The sequence below is a fragment of the Gnatocerus cornutus genome, unplaced genomic scaffold (genome assembly GCF_029298725.1).
Source record: "Gnatocerus cornutus isolate USDA-ARS CGAHR unplaced genomic scaffold, icGnaCorn1.1 Chromosome12, whole genome shotgun sequence".
NCBI classification, from domain to species: domain Eukaryota; kingdom Metazoa; phylum Arthropoda; class Insecta; order Coleoptera; family Tenebrionidae; genus Gnatocerus; species Gnatocerus cornutus.
The window spans coordinates 1,343,519-1,366,065 of NW_028275360.1; the positions used below are offsets into that span (position 1 = coordinate 1,343,519).

At 37.3% G+C, this 22,547-nt stretch overlaps 1 protein-coding gene across 1 annotated transcript; it reads left to right on the forward strand.

The window, feature by feature from the left end:
- The first annotated feature begins 15,274 nt into the window (after nucleotides 1-15,274).
- On the forward strand, nucleotides 15,275-16,869 carry LOC148166850 (matrilysin-like). The gene is made up of 6 exons (XM_088048390.1): nucleotides 15,275-15,311; nucleotides 15,425-16,288; nucleotides 16,363-16,373; nucleotides 16,490-16,494; nucleotides 16,542-16,667; nucleotides 16,698-16,869. The coding sequence occupies exons 1-6, from the start codon at nucleotides 15,275-15,277 to the stop codon at nucleotides 16,867-16,869; spliced, it is 1,215 nt and encodes a 404-aa protein (XP_087904516.1).
- Nucleotides 16,870-22,547: the final 5,678 nt, after the last annotated feature.

Genomic DNA, 22,547 nt, shown 5'->3' on the forward strand with positions numbered 1-22,547 from the left:
AAAAATCGACTAACTAAAAAATCAAAGGATACTATTAAAAATCTGATAAAGCCACAGAAAACAATAAGAACAACGGATTATACGTGGTATGAAAATGTAATTACAGATATACTCAAAAATAATCAATTTGAATATGAGATAAAAAAGAATAGAAAAAACTCTATGGATATTTTTATAAAAAATTATGATGAAGAAATATTTAAATATGGAGTAAACGAAGCTCTAGAAGATATACCAAACTGTGATGGTGATGGTGTGCAAATTAATAATCCACGGCATATTAGAGATATACATTTTTCGAATCCTGATATGACGTTTAGCTTTTACTAGTTTAGTTTACTAGGTCTTTGACTAGTGCTCCGCACGCTTCACATGCCTAATTCATTTTAAAAGAATGTAAGCCGGGCATGCCCTTTTTTATTTAAATAAATGGAAAACGTTGTAGACAATTTATGGCGTATTGATGAAATGCCTGTAATTGATGAATCAACAAAAAGTTATACTTACAATGAAATAAGTGAAAGTAATATCAATGTGATAGAACTTGAACAGTATACGCTCGAAACTAACATAAACGGATGGAAACATTTATCAGGTGCTTATATTTTTGTCAAATCTAAAATTAAAACGATCCAAATAATTATGCAACTATATCAAACAATGGAATCAATGATTTTGACTATGTGAGGCTATTCTATGAAGAGGTATTAATAGAAGAAACAAATTATGTGGGTGTTGCTACGTTAATTTCAAATCTGATTGAATTTTCAGGAGATGTATCTGATACTTCAGCATCACAATTATGTTGGTATCCAGACACAGCAGATTCAGCAGATACATCTCAATATTAATATGATGCGCAAAATAAATCTGAAAAATTTAAAGATTTAGATGTTGATATAAAAACTATTATTTCAAAAATCACAAATAATTCTGCATTCAATAAAGGATATTTAGAGAGATGGTTGTTAACAAAAGATGAAAAAACTATTACAAAATTTATTCCTTTATCTAAAATTTTCCGATTTGTACGAGACTATAACAAAGTTTTGAATGGAAAAATTTGCATTGAATTACGTAAAAATCGAGTGAAAAATATATTACATGCTAAAGTTGATGGAAATTATGATTATGAAATATCTGATATTAGTTTGTGGATCCCAATAGCAAAACCCTCACTAGAAACTGAAAAAATATTATCTTCGTTATTAGTTAGCAATTCTAACTTTCTTTGTGGATGGAATGCGCTGAACTGTTACCGTAGTAATTTGTGGTCTTCTGGTGGAAACTGGCGCGTTGTAAATAATCAAAATAAAATATCTAGAGTTTTTATAGTTTTTTCTAGAGCTGACCGAAATGATATTTTTACCAAGACAATGATGGTTTTTGATAATATGAATTTAGAAAGAATAAATATTAAAATCAATGGTACCCAACATCCTACTTATGAATATCTGGTGAATAATAAGGTTTTACAACGTTTGTATGCCGCATTCCTTTCATGTAATTATAAAAAAGATTTGGATGAAGGTACGTGTGTTAGCTATAAAGATTTTTGTAACCGATATTTAGTTGTTGCTTTTGATGTAACAAAAGAAAATGATGAAAATTTGTTTAGTAAAACAAAATCTTCTGAACTAGAAGTTAATTGGACATTAAAAGATTATCAAAATGTTAATTACTATATATATTGTAGCGTTTTTCGTGTTCGTTAGATTATTTATTAAACCCAAAAACCACTTTATAACAACTTTTCAACAACTCTTGCACTATTTTCAATTCTCTCCTATTTTTCTAATGTCAATCTCCCCTCGCCGCCTCCGTTGTTGTTCTCCCTACTTGATTTCGCTCTATCTGATCCGTTACATTGCCCCCTTCTTAAATACTCTTCGTCCCGAAGTGTTTTTCCGGTCAGCCTGTGAGCAAACTTGCATTTAGATCCTCTCTTGCATCGAGAGGTCTCGAAAAAGTAGCAGGGAACAGTCTTTTCAGGTGGCGATAAAGTTCTAACCACGCCTTCTTCTTCCCCAAAGTATGGTGATAACCGATTGAAATGGATCACTTTCATTTTGCCATTAGGAAGCTTCTTGATAGCATAGATGACGTCATTGATGCGGTTGACAACCCGATATGGCCCTTCCCACGAGGTTTGTAACTTTGGAGACAACCCTCGACGACGACGAGGGTTGTAAAACCAGACCAAATCCTCGGGCTGGTAACCACCACGGTCTGCGTTGACGTCGTATGCTTCCTTCATCCGATCGCTAGCTATCTGGATGTTATGACGCACCCGGTGGTGAATATCGTCCATTTTCCTGCGTAGCCCACTGACGTAGTCTTCACCTGCGATATCTTGTCCAGGCGGACATCCAAACATTAAATCGCAAGGCAGACGTAACTCACGACCCATTAAAATACTTGCAGGCGTTTGTCCGGTGGTCTCATGAACCGAAGAACGATATGACAACAAAAAGAATGGAAGATGACGATCCCAGTCTCTTTGATGGTCAGAGACAACTTTCGTCAGGTACCGATTCATTGTCCTATTCATTCGCTCCACCATCCCGTCAGATTGCGGATGTAACGGAGTTGTTCTCGTTTTGCGAATTTTTAGAACGCGACACATCTCCTGGAATAACGCGGACTCGAAATTTCTTCCTTGGTCTGAGTGTAGTTCAAGCGGCACTCCAAATCGGCAAACGAGCTCTCTTACTAAAACATCCGCCACAGTTACAGCTTCCTGATTAGGCAAAGCGTATGCTTCGACCCACTTGCTAAAATAATCCATAACCACGGCAATATACTTGTTTCCGTCGTCAGTCTCTGGAAATGGACCAGCAATGTCCACGGCCATTCGCTCAAAAGGACTACCAACATTGTATTGAAGCATGGGTGCTTTTCGACGTCTAGGCGGCCCATTACTTGCCGCACAGGTCACACATTTCTTTGTCCATTCCTGCACATCTGCCTTGCAGTTTGTAGCGTTTCAAAATTTGCCGGTGAAGAAGGGCATAATTAATAACGAAATACTTTAGGGACTTCTTCAGATGCTTGGGTTCATAACATCACGGCGTTAACATCGAACCCAGAGTAGAGCTATCATCTCAAAACTGAAACATTAGTTTTGTCAGTATGAGATACATTTTGTTTAATTACCGCTTGTTCCGTTTATCTGACCTTACATCCGTGTTAGGAATTATTTTTCTATTGTGGCCGCCTTGAGGCAGCGGATCAACCACGTGTTACCGCCTCAGAGTTTCAGCTAGTGGAAGTGCTACAACTTTCCACCCGAACTTCACGTTGGGTTCGGTAATCCCGTTTCAACTTTCCTATCTTCTCTTATCTCTTCACAACGTTTATGTTTCGGTCCCATTCGAGTACAATGGTCCGAACTTCTTCTTCTTCTTCTCCTTTTCTATCTCCATCTAAAATTTTATAATTTCATTATCTCCCGTTAGCGCATTTAGTTACCATCTCTTAATATCGGTCCAGTCGCACCTTACAAAATCTAACCTCAAATGTAAACAAGGTACCGGCTTGTCACCTGTCAGGTCATAGGTTAGAGTATCTTGGTACTTTCTTCGATGAGTGTTGGCGACAAGCGTCGAGAGTGCGCATAACCGATTGTGACTTTCGATATCGTACCACGAGGTGCGAAGAGTCATCCTCATTTCTATCGTCGATCCGCCAGTGGATGTCAATATAATCGTAGCGTACCGAATAGAAGTTTCTCTAGATTAGAGGTAATTATTGAATTTTTCGCAATACCCGTGTTAATTTTAAATTCCCGTTAGAAACTTCTTTGGGAGAGTCCCAATCACCGTCATTCTTTGGGAGAGTCCCAATATTAGCTAGCCACAATACCGCTTGAAACCACCTTGAGCACCATGAGGACGTAGGACAATCGTCCACCTTTTCGGGCGTCCCGTTCCTTTTTGCGGATGCCGTCGTCCTCGGCCCATTGCCAGCGATCCAGATAAGTGATACCCCTTAGTTTTTTGTTCAAGAACCTCGAGTCGAGTTAAGTTGCACCGACGCCTCTTGAGATTTAATTACCTGTATCTGTAAGTTCCTATCGACTTAGAAGGGCGAGTTGGTAGGCAGTTTCAATGCCCTTACCGACATGTGAGTGAGCGACACATGCCGTAGCGTTAAGCTCGTGTCTTTTGTGTATTTTCTTTTTATTTTCATTTTGTAAAAGAAACAGATCTGAGTCTTTAGTTAATAGATAAATTGTTCGATCAGGACCTGCTTCACAGATGTCCTGACTTAGCAATTTCACATTATCTTGAATTAGTCAAATTTAACCAAATATGTAGAGTTCATTAATAGACAGTTTTTGTATTAGTAATTTTCCTTTTATTCAGTCTTATTTCAGTGACCTTCTGCGGGGGTTGCTGATAGTGTTAAACCGCAGTGGCGCCCATTATCTTTATCGGCCTGTTTTGGAAATTTATAAGAGTCCTTACTTCGACCTGACTGCTCTCCGGCGAAAAGCTGCCGTTTGCTTTGTGTTTGCACAGTTCTGATTAAGAAGATGCTACCCAATAAAATCGCTCTCGCAGTTTACCGAGCATCTTGGCTACCCCCAAGTGCCCCCCTGTAGTACCACTATGGACCTCTCCTAGCACTTCGGATATTCGATTCTTCGGAACTATAAATTGCTTTCTGTCTTCCTGACTCTCCGATGTCCGCAATACCCTTTTCAACAATCCATTGTCGACGACAATGGAGTTCCATTGAGCCCAGTAGGATTTCACGACAGGTGAAAACCGCGCGACTTCCTCCCATGTCGGACGGCGGTCCGTTTTTTTCCATTGAAGCATCAGCCCCAGGTCAGGATCATTTTCTTGATCCCTTTGAAGCTTCTCATTCTCCCAACGGTCGTTCACTACTCTAATTCTGCGAGCAGATTCATCTTTCTCCTCCGCTCGCTGACAATGTTTACAATCCTCTTCGCAAGGTCTTCTTGATAAGACGTCGGCATTTTGATGGATTTTTCCAGCTCGGTGCTCGGTGTCGTAATCAAATTCCTGGAGCCTCTCAATCCATCTGGCCACCTGGCCCTCAGGATTCTTAAATTGCAAAAGCCATTTTAATGCAGCATGGTCTGTTCTCAGCAGAAATCTCCTTCCATACAAGTACTTGTAGAAGTGCTCAACAGCTTTAACGACCGCCAATAACTCTCGTCTAGTGACACAATAGTTCTTTTCAGGTTTCGACAAGGTCTTACTGAAATAACCGATGACCTTTTCTTGTCCGTCTTGTTCTTGAGACAGTACTGCTCCTATTCCCACATTACTTGCGTCGGTGTCCAGTATAAACTTCCCATCAGTCATCGGATAACTGAGCACCGGGGCACTAGTCAAAGCCTCTTTCAGCCTCCCGAAGGCTTCCTCACTTTCTTCGTCCCACTGGTATTTTCGTTCTTCTTCAGTTAGTCGTGTCAGTGGCTTAGCAATGTTAGCGAATCCCGGCACGTAACGGCGGTAATATGTGCACAAACCCAAGAAACTACGAAGCTCATATTTATTGGTGGGTCTTGGCCATTTCTTCACAGCGCTGATCTTCTGTTCATCGACGGCGACTCCGTAACTCGAAACAATATGTCCCAAGTACTGGACTTCTTTCTTAAACAGATGACACTTTTTGGGACTAAGTTTCAAACCGGAACTTCGTAATCGATGGAAAACTTCTTCTAAGTTTTTCATGTGGTCTTCGAACTGCTTTCCTACCACGATGATATCGTCGGGGTATACCAAACATGTCTTCCACGATAACCCTTTCAGCACTGTCTCCATTAATCTCTCAAAGGTGGCGGGAGCATTACACAATCCAAATGGCATCACTGTGAATTGCCACAATCCAGAACCGACGGTGAATGCCGTTTTCTCGCGATCTTCAACTGCTAACTCAACTTGCCAATAACCACTTTTTAAATCCAGGGTTGAAAAAATTGCAGATCCAGCCAAAGTGTCTAATGTATCGTCGATTCGAGGTAAAGGGTAGCTGTCTTTCTTTGTAACATTGTTCAACTGGCGGTAGTCGACACAAAATCTAGTTGAGCCGTCCTTCTTCACCAAGACTACTGGAGAAGCCCACGGACTATTCGAAGGTTCAATTACGCCTTCCTGCTCCATTTCTCGAACAATGTTTTCAGCTTCTTCCCTTTTGGCAAATGGTAACCTCCTTGCCGTTTGCCTAATTGGACGCGCATTTCCAATGTCGATCTGGTGTCGAACAATTTTTGTTCTTCCCTTCTTCCCATCTCCAACGTCAAAGATGTCTTGATACGAGCTGACCAATTTTCTCAGCTTTTTCTGCTGGAAAGTACTTAAATCCTGAGAAGATGTTGTAATCAGTGAGTTGAGCTGGACAGGTAGCCTTTCTGATGTTTCCTCCACAAGGCTTAATTGTTGGACAATTGAAGATACAAGAGAACAGTTTCCCAGAAAGGTGCCTTTCTTCAGTGACATAGAGTAATAATTCACATTCATTACCCTCACGGGCACCACCTTGCCTGCACAGAGCAAATTTTTCCCAATCGCTAGCCCCCGTCCAACTTCGTTGTCGTGGCACCTGGGTTCAAAAAGTAAAATACTGCCGTCACGTGTTTTTCCTTCCAGACGTGCACTTAAGATAACCTCGCTTCTTTCTGGAACCGAGGTATCTTCTGCTAGGACTACGCGAACCGCTTTTTCTCCAGCCCGGTGAAGTACAACCTCTTCGCCATTTATTTTTAGTGTTCCCTTTTCAAAGTTTAACTTGCAACCTTTTCCATTCAAAATGTCCATGCCTAGTATAACTTCGTCTTCGATGCCGGCTACTAGAACCTTATGTTTAAACGACGTACTTCCAATTGTGATGGTAGCTTCAACTTCTCCATGGATTACAGCTGCTTCCCCGGTGGCAGTACGTAATCTCCAATTGGTGGGCGATACTTTCTTGCCAGTCTTGATAACATCCGATCTTACAATTGTCTTTGTCGCACCTGTATCTAGCAGCAGCACGTGTAACTTTCCGTCAATAAGGCCATCCACGAAAGCGCTGTTCGGTTGGTGTTTAAGCGATGCAATTTGTGCTCTTGGGGCTTGCTGGCGATAGGTCGACGGTTGCCCCCTTTCCTCGACCCGCCTTAGTTTTCCGACACCGACGAAGTCGACGCCTCCTTGAGCTTTTCTTTGCAGTAACTACGTATATGCCCCTCTTTTCCGCAGTTCCAACATCTTATCGGACGTTTTTTTTTCATGACCTCATTCAAGATTTGCTTCACGGCAGCCTCCAGATCTTCTCCCTTACATTCCAACTCTTCGCTCTCAACCATTCGAATCTTTTGATGGCTTCTTGATGTCATCTTCGTTGTTTCAAATTCTAAAGCACGAGCAAGCGCATCCATTAATTTCGCGGGATGAGCCATCAGTAAAGAGTGTCTCGTATCGCTGTCACGAAGGCCGTCTATGAACGCGTCCACCGCTAGCCGTTCCAGCACGTTCTCTGGAGTTGCGGGGTATGCTAGACGCGTCAAACGAGCCACGTCGGCCTCGAATTCTTGTAAACTCTCATTTAGCTTCTGGGACCGGTTCTTTAACTGGCAGTGGTATACACGTTCCAGATGAGCTTGTCCATAGCGCATTTCTAGGTGTTTCACCAGTTGCTGATAATCGTGTTGTTGTTCTGGAGGAAGAGCTTGTAAAACCTGAGTTGGATCACCGCGCAGGGCCACAATCAATGCTGTTGCTTTCTCCGCTGGAGTCCATCCATTCGTTGCTGCCACTGCTTCGAACTGAAGAACGTATGTGGCCCATGAGGACTTTCCATCGAACGGCGGAGGTTTTAGACGTAGTTTTGATGTTTCAAATATAGGCAACGTTGCTTGAATATTCTTCTCTTCTATCTTTTCCTCTAATGCCAGCAATCGACGTTCTAAGTCTGATAGATCATCCAGCATGTTTTGCTCCAACTCAGTTGTTCTATCAAGCAGTTTTTTTCCAAACCCTCAAAACTTTCTAAAATTTCTTTTTTTACGTTTTTCTGTTGTTCTACATTTTCTCGAATGCTCTTGTCCATCATCTGAAGCATCGTAGTCACGTCGCTTGGAATTTGAAATAAAAATACTTCTGGATCTTCTCCTGAATTTCGTATTGCCTCTTGCAGCCGCTGTTGGAGTATGGTCTTTTTACCCTCGGCGTCCAACTCGCGTTCCTCTAGCTCCCGCCGTAGGTCTGCTACCTTCAGATCCTTTAACAAGACTTTCCTCATAGCCATTTTATGTCTCTTAATTCACAACCCCACACCTGACACCATGTAACGTGACAATTTCGAGTTAAAAGGGAAGGCGTTAGAAAGGGTTGATTTTCGTGACCTTTTGACGCCTGTAAATTATTGGTTGCCTATTTTAGTGTAACCGCATGGCGAGTTACATTGTCCGTTACGAATTCTGTTCAATTATGTTAATAGTTACCAGTTTGTTAGGTACCAGTTCGGAGGTGACTGGAGGAATACGTTTGAGCCTCAGAATTTTAGCTGGAGGACTCTGCTACAAGTTCCTCGGGGTGGTCTAGGTTGCAACTCTTTAGTTTTCATCTTTGCTTCAACTTTTCTAACTTCTATTTTCTTCCTTTTCACAACCACGTTAGCCTGCTTGGTGTTGATCGTGTCGTGGGTCGTTCTTCTTTTTGACCGCAACATCAACGGTGCTACTCTTGCTATTTTTTTCCTTCTTGCGATTGTTTATTTTGTTCATAGTGTGCGTTGAGGTCTACGATTGGTTGATGAATAATTTTCCAGCTGTTTACTTACCGTTGGCTTCGTTTTGCTACTCTTTACGATCACTTTCATTCTTTGTTTTGATTCAAATAACCCCAAATTTTCACCTGTCAAGGGGTCACCTTCTCAATGACGAAATGTGACGTAGAGCCGAAGAAGCGATAGCAGCCATTCTGGTTCCGTGGTTCTCTTGCGTTTTAGATCTCGAGGCGTACGGTGCTCCAGAGTGTTTCGGTATTTTGGAATTTGGAGTGTGACTTAGTGGCCTTTTTGGTTTGATTGGTACATTGGTATCGGGATTGGGTCACTAAGGTTCCTGGAGGCAACCGGAATTTGTCGGGTCTCGAGATCGAGTAAATCCACCTCGACGTGAACCACGTGGAAAACTTTAAGGCCGATTTCCATCGTAGTAAGTAAAGTATTCCAGTGTATTCATCTTCCTAAGGGTATTTTCCACCCCAGGGCCTTCTATTTTGGTTCTAGTCTGTTCTATTCGGTGCTGTTCGCTGTTTCGTTTTTTTTCCCTTTTGGTTGGGGGTGCGAACTGGAAGTTCGAAACTGGATTGCGGCTGACCGTTTTGGCCGAGCCGTACAACCTCTTCTCTGTTGGATTCGGGAAGGCTCACCAGACGGGAGCACCTAGAGGAGAGTCGGTAGGAGGAGCTGTAGGAGTCAAGGTCAGATCGTTTTATCCACGTTTTTGTTCGAGCCATCGTGTCACCGTTTTGTTAACTAGTTCCTGTAGGAGTTTACGGCTTCACCGTAACCGTCCTTGTTAATTGTTACTTGTAATTAGTAGTTGGGAGATTACAGCTTCACTGTAATCAACCGTTTCACACTTAGTCATTTCTTTTTCTGTTTCTGTTTTTTTTTTTTTTTTTTTAGTTGTACAGACGTCCTTAATTGTTGCGCGGATTTTCGGTGTGCCGTCGGCTTGCGCAAGCGTTCGGTCTACAGCGAATCGTCGTAAATCTAACAGCAACGATTGCCGGTGTAGAGACGACGTCTTTGTTTTTCCTGTATTTTTTATTTAGGTTTTATTAGTGTGTTTTTTTTTAATATATTCGTTCCTGGTTAGTATTCACTTCGTTTTCTTTTTTTTTCCGTTCGGGTAAGCTACACCGAGTACTTTGGATCCGGGTACTCGCAAGTCGTAGCCGGAGGATCCTGGCGCCCTCAAGATTGTCGGGTCGGTGAGTTTTAACGAACCCACCCCGACTGAGCTACCGGCGTAATTTTGTCACCAGCCGGCCCGAGCGACTTTAGTCGGTCAGTTTGTTTTTTTTTTGCGTGACAATTTTGGCGCCCAACGTGGGGCATTCAATAAAAATAATAATAGTCGGAATCATAGTTAGAGTCAGTTTGGACGATTTGGTAATTGATTTTCTTTGTTGTTTTATTTGCGAGTTTGGGAAGTAATTTTGTTAGTAATCAGTTTTCTTGGTGGTTTGAAATGGCTCAGTTAGTGAGCATGAATGTGCATCATCTGCGCAAAGATGAAATTCAGTTTGAGTTGAGGAGTAGAGGCGTCCAAGACGTTGAGACTGAGGGTAAACACGTGGCGGAGTTGAGGGAGGAAGGTTTTAAGAAATTATATGCGGACATAAAGGAACGGTTAAAGACGGCGTTTGAAAGGTACAAGAAAACGTATAACTTGCGGCACCGGGATGTTCGTTTTATGGTAGGCCAGGAGGTTTTTAAACGGAATTTCGCTCAGTCAAAAGGCGGTGAATACATAGCGGCCAAGTTTTTGCCCAAGTATACGGGACCGTTTGTTGTTTCGAAATGTCTCAACCCTTGGACGTACGAACTCAAGGATAGTAACGGGAAATCAGCTGGAACATGGAGCGCAAAAGATTTGAAACCAATTCCTCCAAAGGATGGTACAACGGTTATGGATTAGTTGTTTTTCCCAATGATTGGTCGGTAGGTCTGGGCCGATTTGTTGAGGGTTTCAGCCAGACCAATGGTCGCAGTGATCGGAAGGTTTGAGGGCCGGAAGTGAGCGTTTTCTCCTCACGTGGCGATGATTTGAGGGTTGGAGGGCCCAAATTGAGCTTTTTGCCTCACGTGATTTATGGGTAGTTTTGTAACGCTAATAGTAATTTTGGGTAATTTTTCTTTTCGTGTTTCTACACTTTGATGTCATTTCGTGTTGTTAGGTTATTGTTCGTTAGGTATAGGGTTAGTAAGGATTTCTTTTTAGACTGGGAAAGCGACACGAGTGTTTTTCCTGTTTTCTAGGTACTTGGAGTACTTGCTGTTATCCAATAGAGGTTTGTAAGGTTTGTTATAGGACTGGGTTCCTGGAACTGTTTGGTTTGGCTTCTTTTGGATTCGCTTTGCGGATTTTTTTTGCGAGTTCTCGACCATCTCGACTAAGTGCTGTGTTGGTGGAATGGATCGTAAGGCTGTGTGTCCTTGGTCATCACCACTCCTTCGTGGATTTGTTCAGCTTTCGATGATTCTTCTTTGACTGTGGGATTTCTCTAATCCTCCGTTTTCGGGTTTTGTTGTCATTTAAGTTTCATCATAGTCGGCCTGAGTTATCAATCCGGTGTTGTTGCTACTTATTTTGGTACGGAAGTAGAACTCCTTTTATGGATTTGACCAGATTTGATTTCTCTGTTCAAGGAATTATTAATGTGTTGCGTTAACCAGTTACGAATCCTTTGGTATTAGTTTTGTTCGGGCAGAAAAATTAGAAAATTGTATAAAAAGGGACTTTGCAATTTGCATTTTTATTATCAACGTTCTACAGTTTTTGGTGTAGAAATTTTTAAGTAAAAATTTCGTCCAGGAAAGGGTGGGATTTGTAACGTGACAATTTCGAGTTAGAAGGGAAGGCGTTAGAAAGGGTTGATTTTCGTGACCTTTTGACGCCTGTAAATTATTGGTTGCCTATTTTAGTGTAACCGCATGGCGAGTTACATTGTCCGTTACGAATTCTGTTCAATTATGTTAATAGTTACCAGTTTGTTAGGTACCAGTTCGGAGGTGACTGGAGGAATACGTTTGAGCCTCAGAATTTTAGCTGGAGGACTCTGCTACAAGTTCCTCGGGGTGGTCTAGGTTGCAACTCTTTAGTTTTCATCTTTGCTTCAACTTTTCTAACTTCTATTTTCTTCCTTTTCACAACCACGTTAGCCTGCTTGGTGTTGATCGTGTCGTGGGTCGTTCTTCTTTTTGACCGCAACATCAACGGTGCTACTCTTGCTATTTTTTTCCTTCTTGCGATTGTTTATTTTGTTCATAGTGTGCGTTGAGGTCTACGATTGGTTGATGAATAATTTTCCAGCTGTTTACTTACCGTTGGCTTCGTTTTGCTACTCTTTACGATCACTTTCATTCTTTGTTTTGATTCAAATAACCCCAAATTTTCACCTGTCAAGGGGTCACCTTCTCAATGACGAAATGTGACGTAGAGCCGAAGAAGCGATAGCAGCCATTCTGGTTCCGTGGTTCTCTTGCGTTTTAGATCTCGAGGCGTACGGTGCTCCAGAGTGTTTCGGTATTTTGGAATTTGGAGTGTGACTTAGTGGCCTTTTTGGTTTGATTGGTACATTGGTATCGGGATTGGGTCACTAAGGTTCCTGGAGGCAACCGGAATTTGTCGGGTCTCGAGATCGAGTAAATCCACCTCGACGTGAACCACGTGGAAAACTTTAAGGCCGATTTCCATCGTAGTAAGTAAAGTATTCCAGTGTATTCATCTTCCTAAGGGTATTTTCCACCCCAGGGCCTTCTATTTTGGTTCTAGTCTGTTCTATTCGGTGCTGTTCGCTGTTTCGTTTTTTTTCCCTTTTGGTTGGGGGTGCGAACTGGAAGTTCGAAACTGGATTGCGGCTGACCGTTTTGGCCGAGCCGTACAACCTCTTCCCTGTTGGATTCGGGAAGGCTCACCAGACGGGAGCACCTAGAGGAGAGTCGGTAGGAGGAGCTGTAGGAGTCAAGGTCAGATCGTTTTATCCACGTTTTTGTTCGAGCCATCGTGTCACCGTTTTGTTAACTAGTTCCTGTAGGAGTTTACGGCTTCACCGTAACCGTCCTTGTTAATTGTTACTTGTAATTAGTAGTTGGGAGATTACAGCTTCACTGTAATCAACCGTTTCACACTTAGTCATTTCTTTTTCTGTTTCTGTTTTTTTTTTTTTTTTTTAGTTGTACAGACGTCCTTAATTGTTGCGCGGATTTTCGGTGTGCCGTCGGCTTGCGCAAGCGTTCGGTCTTCAGCGAATCGTCGTAAATCTAACAGCAACGATTGCCGGTGTAGAGACGACGTCTTTCTTTTTCCTGTATTTTTTATTTAGGTTTTATTAGTGTGTTTTTTTTTAATATATTCGTTCCTGGTTAGTATTCACTTCGTTTTCTTTTTTTTTCCGTTCGGGTAAGCTACACCGAGTACTTTGGATCCGGGTACTCGCAAGTCGTAGCCGGAGGATCCTGGCGCCCTCAAGATTGTCGGGTCGGTGAGTTTTAACGAACCCACCCCGACTGAGCTACCGGCGTAATTTTGTCACCAGCCGGCCCGAGCGACTTTAGTCGGTCAGTTTGTTTTTTTTTGCGTGACAACCAATTGTAGCGTTTTTCGTGTTCGTTAGATTATTTATTAAACCCAAAAACGACTTTATAACAACTTTTCAACAACTCTTGCACTATTTTCAATTCTCTCCTATTTTTCTAATGTCAATCTCCCCTCGCCGCCTCCGTTGTTGTTCTCCCTACTTGATTTCGCTCTATCTGATCCGTTACAATATGCTGTAGTTGAATCTCAAAGAATTGCAAATATGAATATCATAGATGAAAAGATTTATTTGGAAATGAAGTAGCCTGCCTCACGCTTCGCTGAGTTCGCCTTTGGCCAGCGGAGCAGTAGTCCCTTTTAGGGACGCTCACGAGGTTGTGCCGAGTTTTTAATTAAATAAATGACTGATTATAAAGTAAATTTATCACCTAATCAAATAAAAAAACTCCAAAGTTGCAAAGATAAAAGAATAGATTGTAATATAAGATTTGATTTAACAGAAAGAGCTAATAAAACAATTAAATTGAGAGAAAAACAGATTGATGAAATTAAAAAATGTAAAATAGACAAGAAGAAATACTGTGATATCAAATTTTCTCCAACACAGATAGGTGGATTTTTGCCTGCTTTAATTCCTGCAGCAATAGCTGCAGCCAAAGCATTGGGATTAGGTGCAGCCGGATATGCATTTACTAAATTAGCACAAAAAGCCTTCGGAGATGGTTTAAAAAAGAATAAAAAAAAACCGAAGACGTCGGAGACATATGGACAAGGAATAAAATTGATAGGAAATACGGCTTAAGTAATATAGAAATATCTGATATTATGAAAAATGAGAAAAATCATGAAGCTACGCGAAATTTTCGAGGTGTTTTTGCAATTGTGTTACCAAAAAAAAATAGAAAAGATGAATCAGGCATAATTAATTTTCAACCCTCTAATCGTTACGGCTCACACTGGGTATGTTATGTAAACAAACCATATTTAAGAAATATTTTATATTTTGACAGTTTTGGTATTTCTCCACCAGAAAAAATTAAAACATATTTATTAAGTAGCGGAAAAAATATTGCGTGGAACAGCACACAATTGCAAATGAATTCTTCTATTTTATGTGGCCATTACTGTATATACGTAATAATTAATGTAAACAGAGGCAAAGATTTTTATGATATATTATATTCTTTTAAACAGATACCGTGTAGCTTCAATGAGAAAAAATTCGTGGACATAGTCCACTCATGAGCGTCCCTTCGGGACTATTCAATGAAATGCTATTTCAATATTCGGTTATGCCTTCATGATGAATCTTTGATTCAGAATATTTGTATGTTATAAATGGAAAAATATCTACAAAAACGCTTGTATGTATACAGAAAAAGTTACATATATTTTTATAAAATTGGAATCGGATTATCTATTAGTAAATTATTATTTAGTGCATCGGGATTATCTTCGTTAGCCCTTCCTCCACTTGTTTGTTTATCTCTTGGTGCAGGGGTTATAGAAATATTAGATAAGAGGTTAAAAATATCAGAAAGAATTGAAGAATATAAGTTGATTTATAAATTTTATAGACAGTTATCACATTTGTATAAAGCTGGTAAAATAAACGAACAAGAAATAAATATACGTGAAGAGGAATTTGTCAGTAATTTTAATTATTTTCCCAGAGAGAAATACCTAGAAAAAGTTCACTTAAACGGTATTTGATTTTTTATTGTAATAAATGACAGAACCAAAAGAAATTAAATTATTTGATTTAAAGGCTAATAAGAAGTATGATGTTATTGCTGTAAGTAAATCAGATGATGTTGGTCCAGCTAATGGATTATTCTTTATTTTAGAAGGAAGGTTGAAGTTATATTTATCCGTTGTTGACTTATTTTCAGAGTCATAAAAATTAGTAAGTTATATGAGTTATATGACGCTGTTTCATATTTTCTTGATAAAAACCAAAGAGTGTCTCTACAAAGAGATAATATGATCTTCAAGTCTAAAGATTATGAAGATTGTTTTTGTAATATAATTATTTCTGAAGATATTCCATTTTTTTAATTTGATATTTAAATTTACTCTAATAAATGAAATATATTATTTTTTTCTTATTTCTCACTACTGTAAAAAGTTCAGATGAAGTTAATATTACAACTTCAGTAAAACCTTACGATGAATCAAAGATTCAAAGTTATTTAGAACAATTTGGGTATTCAGATAGTAATGAATCATCATTAACAGAAACGTTCTTGACTAGTGCTTCGCATACCAATGAAGCATTAATAAGGTTTCAAGAATATTACAATTTACCTGTTGATGGAACATTAAATCAACAAACACTTGATTTGATTAAACTACCGAGATGTGGAAATAAAGATAATCCAACAGCATATAGAGATTATTATCAAAAATGGAATAAAACAAGTCTTAAATGGTATTTTCCTTTAGCAACAGTTGATATGAAAGAATTGACACAAAAAGCATTTAATCAATGGCAGTCTGTTTCTAATTTAAAATTTTCCTATAATAGCAATAAACCAGATATAGTCATTTCTTTTGCTAAAACACCATTTCAACACTATAATAATGCTCGCTGTCAAAAAGGAATATGTAACAATAAATTTGATGGAAAAGGAAATATATTAGCACACGGTTTCTTTCCAAATAATGATGAATGTCGAGGAATTCATTTTGATAAATCAGAAAACTGGTATTTTGGTGAACCAAGTGATACACCAGACGGACAATCAAATTTTTTTACTGTATTATTACATGAGATTGGACATACATTAGGTATTGAACATTCTGCCAATAATAAATCAATTATGTATACCTATTATACTGGAGATATTTTTGAGTTATCACAAGATGATGTGTGGGCAATTCAATATTTGTATGGAAGACCTGAACGATTAAAATATGAATTAATACCAACAACAACAACAGTTAAACCTACTGTAGGGCAAAGCGTCCCTGCAGATCAGCCTAGAGGTATATTCAGTAATTTATGTGATTTTAATAAAGAAATTGATACATTCTTAATTGCAAATCATCATATGTATATTTTTTATAAGAAATATATTTGGTTAGTCAATTTAAAAGACATGACTTATGATAAAGAACCAAAATTAATTAAAGATTATTTATATTTTTTACCAAATGATTTTAAAGAAATTTCACATATTTATCAAAGACCTTTAGGCGATGTTTTAATGGTTGTTAAAAATTTATATTATTTAATTGATTTTCCAAGTTTTAATGTTAAAAGTGGATATAACGGTCAATCTATTGAAAATTTAGGAATACCAAAAGGAAAAAGAATTGATGCAATATTTAGAACTTATTCTGGAAAAACATATATATTTTATGATAAAGTCTTGTAAATTGAGTTTGATGAGTGTTTGTTTAGATCAAAGAAAAATGGCCTTATTTCAGAATTATTTGCTGGAATACCTCCAAATATAAGCAGAGCATTCAGATATAGAAATTTATATTTCTTTAAAGATAAAATGTATTATGAATTTGATGATATTTCAAATACACTAGTTAAATCTGATAAATTTGACAATTTTTGGATTTAAATGTGGTCTTATCGATCAAATAATAAAACTAATTAATCGTCTGTGATCTATCACATATTTTTAACATCTTCATTTCTTTTTATTGCTCTCTTATTATCGTCAAATTCTACGACTCCGCAGGTCTAAAAGTCACGAACTTCTCTTATAAAATCTTCTGATAATTTTTGGTACTTTAATACCCTTTCCCAATCAACTTTATAAAAGAATTCAAGAATAAAGTCTTCCGATAATTTTGGGTGCTTTGATATCTTTTTCCAATCTATTTTATCTTCAAATTGTTTGTTTTTCAATAATTCGAGCTGCCCCAATTATTATAAAAAATATTTAATCTTAGAATCAAAATATAAGTTGAAAAAAAACTTGTCTAAAAGCCTTGGAAATCAACATTTTTCTAACCGTCTTGAAAACTGGTGTAAATTCTATTGAATTTTATGGGGGGTGATCTATCACTCCCCATTGTTTGCTGAAGTGACTCCATCATAGAAAAACTGAGCAAAAAAGGCAAATTTTAACTTTTTAAGTAGAGAGTTACAATAGGGGTAAAGTGCTTAAAAAACAAAGTATTTCGAAGGGCTTGTGGCCCAATACATTTTTGTTGTGAAGCAGCCCAACAGAAAAAACAGGGTTAAAAGACGAATTTTAAGTGTTTTTAAAAGGGGAATTCGCTTCGCTCAGGAGGACTTTGTCCGAATTTTAACTTTTTAAAAGTTTCGTTGAAAACCAGACTGAAATCATTAAAAATGTGTTGTGTTCTGAGGGGGCTACTAGTACAAAATTCAAAACAGGGTAAAACCTTTGAAAATGGGAGTCTTTTCACGATTTTTTTGCTTTTCTGTTAACCCTTGAAAAGTAGCTGTGTTCTCAAGAGGCCTAACAGGAAAAAAGTCCTAATTTTGAGTGTTTTTAAAAGGGGAATTTGTTTGGCCCAAATCATGATCATTTTGGTCTGAAGTAGCCCAACAGAAAAAAACAGTAAAAAAGCGAATTTTAAGTGTTTTTAAATGGTAACTTTTCTTGGCCGAAACCGTATTCACGTTTGATAAAACAGGATATATTTCTTAAAATTTTGACTTTTTTAAAAAAGGGTGAGTTCGAAAACTCGGGCAAATTCTTTAAAAATTTTAACTTTTCACAAGTTACTTTGAAAACCAGGCTAAAAGCATTAAAAATGTGTTGTGTTCTCAAGGGGCCATCTTAGTAGTAACATATATTGTTAAATTTACAATTTTAGTTATTATTTCGTTTTCAATTTTTGCTTTATGAGAACATTTAAAAGAAAAGTTAACATGATAAGGAATTATCTTTAAAATTTGGAATCTGATGTTTGTATGAGAAGTTAAATTACCTAATACAATTTTGGAAATATTATAAATTCTGTTAATATTTTGAATAAAATTTAAATTGCAATATTGTAATTTTCTTTGGAGAATATCGTAGTCTCTTTCGGTAATTAAATTATGTTCATGTCCATTAGCAACTTCGGTGTTAATAATTGCCGATTTACATTCATTGCACATTATATTTTTAATTTTTTTGACTAACCACCCAGAAACATAACCAATAATGTTCCTGTGTAGATTTTTTTCTAATTCATAATTTGGTAATTTTGAAATATATTTACATACATTAAAAATTTCTACATCAGTTTCGGTCCGGTCGTAGCAAAAATTATTCATTTTGTTTATTAATCCTCGAATATTAAACAAATCTGGAACATTGGTAGCTTCGCAGTTTGTTCCTATCGATTTTGAACCAAAAAAATCTCTTATTAACAGGGATTTAAACGTATCTCTAAATTGTTGGATTAATTGCGCGAGAACGATAATTTCTAACTCTTCCAAAATAATTTTCTAAAACGTCCTGATTAAACGCCCTAGGTAAGAAAAACTTGCACTTGCCACTTTCTACTAAAATTTCATACAAGTCCAAAAATCCTTCTAAAGGCTTCACCCAGTTTTTCAACGTTGGAGGTATTGGCGTAGCACCATTTGCATTAATGAAGTACATGTTGTTTAAATTTTCTATTGCTTCTTTCCAAAAATTTTTGTGGCCAGAATTTTTCGAAACACCATTGCGAAGAGGTTTCCCGTTATGTCTTCGAAGTGAACTACCATTAACACTGTCAAACAGTTTGTCGAAGAATTTTATTATTCTTGCTGTTCCAAATGCAGACTGAGGAAGATTACTATCACCTGTAAAATTATTTGTTGTTTATCAAGAACGATTGCCCTAATGGTACTTACTATTTTTTATCATGAGGGAAAGAGTTGCGCTTATAGAGTGACTTAAAACTTGAGTAGCGTACGAAACTTTCATTTTTCTAATTTTGTTAGGTTTCACATGAAAATCGGTAATTTTTGGCAGCGCACGAAGTTCACCAGAAGGCTGATCATTCATATATGCTTGCATTATGTGTTCCCATTCTGCTTGCAGTTTGTGCCCGTTTGTGTCCCATACCAAATGTTTTGTTATTAAATTATTTCTGATTCCCTTGATTAAATGAGGTGGATCATAGAGTGGCACAATTTCCTGATTTTGTACAACTATCCTTCTTTTAACTTTCAATTTTTTGTCGATTCCTTTAAAAGAAGATTCATAGCCGCTTGATTGTTTTGGCCCTGGTCACATATTATTGCCATAACATTTAATCCACAATTTTGTACTTCTGTTAACAAAAGTTTTAAAGTTTTAGCGATAACAACCGATTTTGTAGCAGAAGAAGAAAATCAAAAATACACTGGTTGTTTCCATTTCTTAAACAATCAGCAAAGATAAAAAACAAGAGCGTGGGCAGCAATTTCCAAAGTATTATTATCATCAGAATTTTGAAAACCAAAAATTTGATCTGTATTTTTGTCATAATCCAAATGAGGCATGATTGAAATTTCATCAAAGACTAGTGTGCATATCTTATCTCGCTGGTTCAATTTCAATGTGGCATCTTTTAAATTTTCGAATAGGGAATTTTATTTAACATCGCCATACGTGTTTGTCGATTTTTGATTGCAAAAAGTTGTCTTAACTTTGAATAAGCTCTTCCTGATTGCTTATATAACGCTAATGCCAACAACTTTTCGTCAGTCGTGTATCTCCGTCCCTTTGGTTTAATATTCCGTTTTCGTAATTGGGATAGGCAAAAGTGGACTGCATCATTGCCCAACACTTTACGAGTACTTTCCAACTTGAGATTAAAACTCTGAGCAAGTTTTAAACGTTTTCGGTATAAAGAAGCTCGAATTTTGTTAGCACGTGCCAGTTTCTTATATTTCTGTACATACTTTGAATTTTGTTTTCTAACTGGTGACAGATTTCGTTTATACTTTTTGCATTGTGGTTGTTCGAAAAGATCTCGTGCAGAGCTTCTTTTTCGACTACAGATTTTGTCACCTGGTTCAGTGGTTGGGTTATCGTTTACAGTAACTTCTAAAGTACTTGTTTCTTGAATTTTTGACACACAATCATCTAGAAAAAATGATTGTGAGTAGTTTTTAACTTACATTACCTAATAGAGTACCGAAGGGAATTAATTGACTGGGAACTGCTGAATTTAAAAGCCTTCCGTTTGTTCCAAATTCGGAAAAATTAAAATGTCGTGAACAAACAGTGTGCTGCATGTACACTTTGCCTGAATCTAAAGCTTCTAAATTTCTGTTGCCTGTTCTCTTCACCCATTCTTTAAACCTCTCAAAATATTTGTCAGGATTTGGAAATCGGTGGAATTTAGGGCCAGGTTTGAAACACGTTTGAACACTGCACAGCTTCATATGATTACTTTTTGTGAAAAAACTTGTTATGCAATGACAATTTTTTGATAAGTGGTAATTTAGAATAATCGTTGTACTATAATTTTATTGCTAGGTTTCAATTTAAAATTTTAAAATTTCGTTGGGAAGGCCATCTATTGACTTGAGTGAGGTGCAAATAAGAAAAAAACCACAAAAAAACAGTGACTTGGCATTCCATTTCTTATTTTTTCTATGCTAACTTATATTGACAATATGCAACAGATAAAATAAAAACCTTCATAGCTCAATTTATAAAATGTCGTCTACTTCTGGTGAACGTGTTACAAACTTTCTTCAAGAAATTCATCAATCTTCAGATAATAATGAAATTGATCTTCAAATTATGCGAATAAAACTAAGAATAAGTAAATTACAAGATAACAAAATAAAGTATCTGAAAAAACGTACAAGACAATTAATTGAAAAAATAAGATTAACTGAACAGTAAGTAGCCAACATGTACAAAGACATACAATATTTAGAAAGTATTAAAGTCCAAAACAATTCAATAACCAACGAAGAGTCCCTGGCGCAAGATTAAATTCTTCGTAAACTCCAAAAATAAAGTTGGTATGGATTGATAAAAAGGGGTGAAAGATTAAATTCTTTGTAAACCTAAAAAAACTTTTTGATCAGTCCAAGGTTCGAATCCATATCCGGGAATATTTTTTTCACCAAATATAAATGATTAACACTGATAGTAAAATGTCCACAAAGCCTGGCAAAGCGTCCCCAAAGAGGACTAGTGCTTCGCATGCTGAAATAATTGACGCTATTTTAAAAAATCGTAAAATAATAAAAAAACAGGATCCATTTAAAGCAGTTTAAAGATCATTTAACAAAGGAAGAAATTAAAAAACTACAGAAGCCTATAACTGACAAACTTGATAATGTGTAGTACCATGCGGGGTCTAAACCATACGTTTTATGCATAACTCAACGGAAATTTTCAAAAACATCGGCCAATAGTAAAATATCAATTTTCAAATACAAATCAAGTATTCGCCCAAGTTGTTAATTTTGAATTTAGTCCAAACGTTTTTACCATGTTGATAATTTTCTTCAGAAAATCATTTTGTTTACTGTAAAATTTTTCAATTGGTGCCAAACATGTTTCTGGTAGTTTTTCAATTGAGTCGAGGTAGTCGTATGGAAATACACATTTACGTGTGAGTAATTTGAAGGAATCCTCATCTAAGTCTATAAATTCGCGTTTTAAATGTTGTAATTTATCTGCTTCTAAAGTAGATACCAATTCATCCAAGGATGCATTCATAAATCTGAGAGAATCAATGTACCTAAATTTCATCAGTATTTTAATCTTTCAGCGTGAATGCAATGTACTTTTCTAGATTGATTGGCAAAAGTGTGATTTTTCCTAATTTTGAAATATCTTCAATGGAGAAATATTGATGTGATCTCTTACAATGTTTTTTTGTTGTCTATCTTCTTCGGTAAAACATTCCCCACATATGTGACATAAAACAGCTGATTTAAAGCTTGGACTTGAACCCGTAGCTTCGATTATTTTTTCAGAGACATTTCTTGCAATTTGTTTAAGCTTATGTGTAAACCACACAGCAACATTCTCATCACGACAGAAATCATAAAAGGACAGATTATCATCATAGTTACATTTCAGGAATAGCTCAACACTGCACGCTTTATGATGTTAATATTTTCGGATATTTGAACGTATGGTCTTATCAATGTTTGCGGTTTTTCCAAAAAACAAATTACGCGGAAATCAGACTATAAGCAAAATAACGGACAATTTTAACTTTTGGTCTCAGTACTTGATTGATTTTTGTATAGACAGCGAAATAAATAATAACAAATCGATTTAATTACAACTATCTGTCAATTCAAATTTCCGCCATCTCCCAAATTCAA

Excerpts from the sequence above, each read along its gene's own strand:
- LOC148166850 (XM_088048390.1), top strand. The coding sequence starts at position 15,275 with ATGATCTTCAAGTCTAAAGATTATGAAGATTGTTTTT. Across the intron at positions 15,312-15,424 it reads AGATTATGAAGATTGTTTTT|ATGAAGTTAATATTACAACT; the intron begins GTAATATAATTA and ends TAAAAAGTTCAG. Across the intron at positions 16,668-16,697 it reads ATATTTTATGATAAAGTCTT|ATCAAAGAAAAATGGCCTTA; the intron begins GTAAATTGAGTT and ends GTGTTTGTTTAG.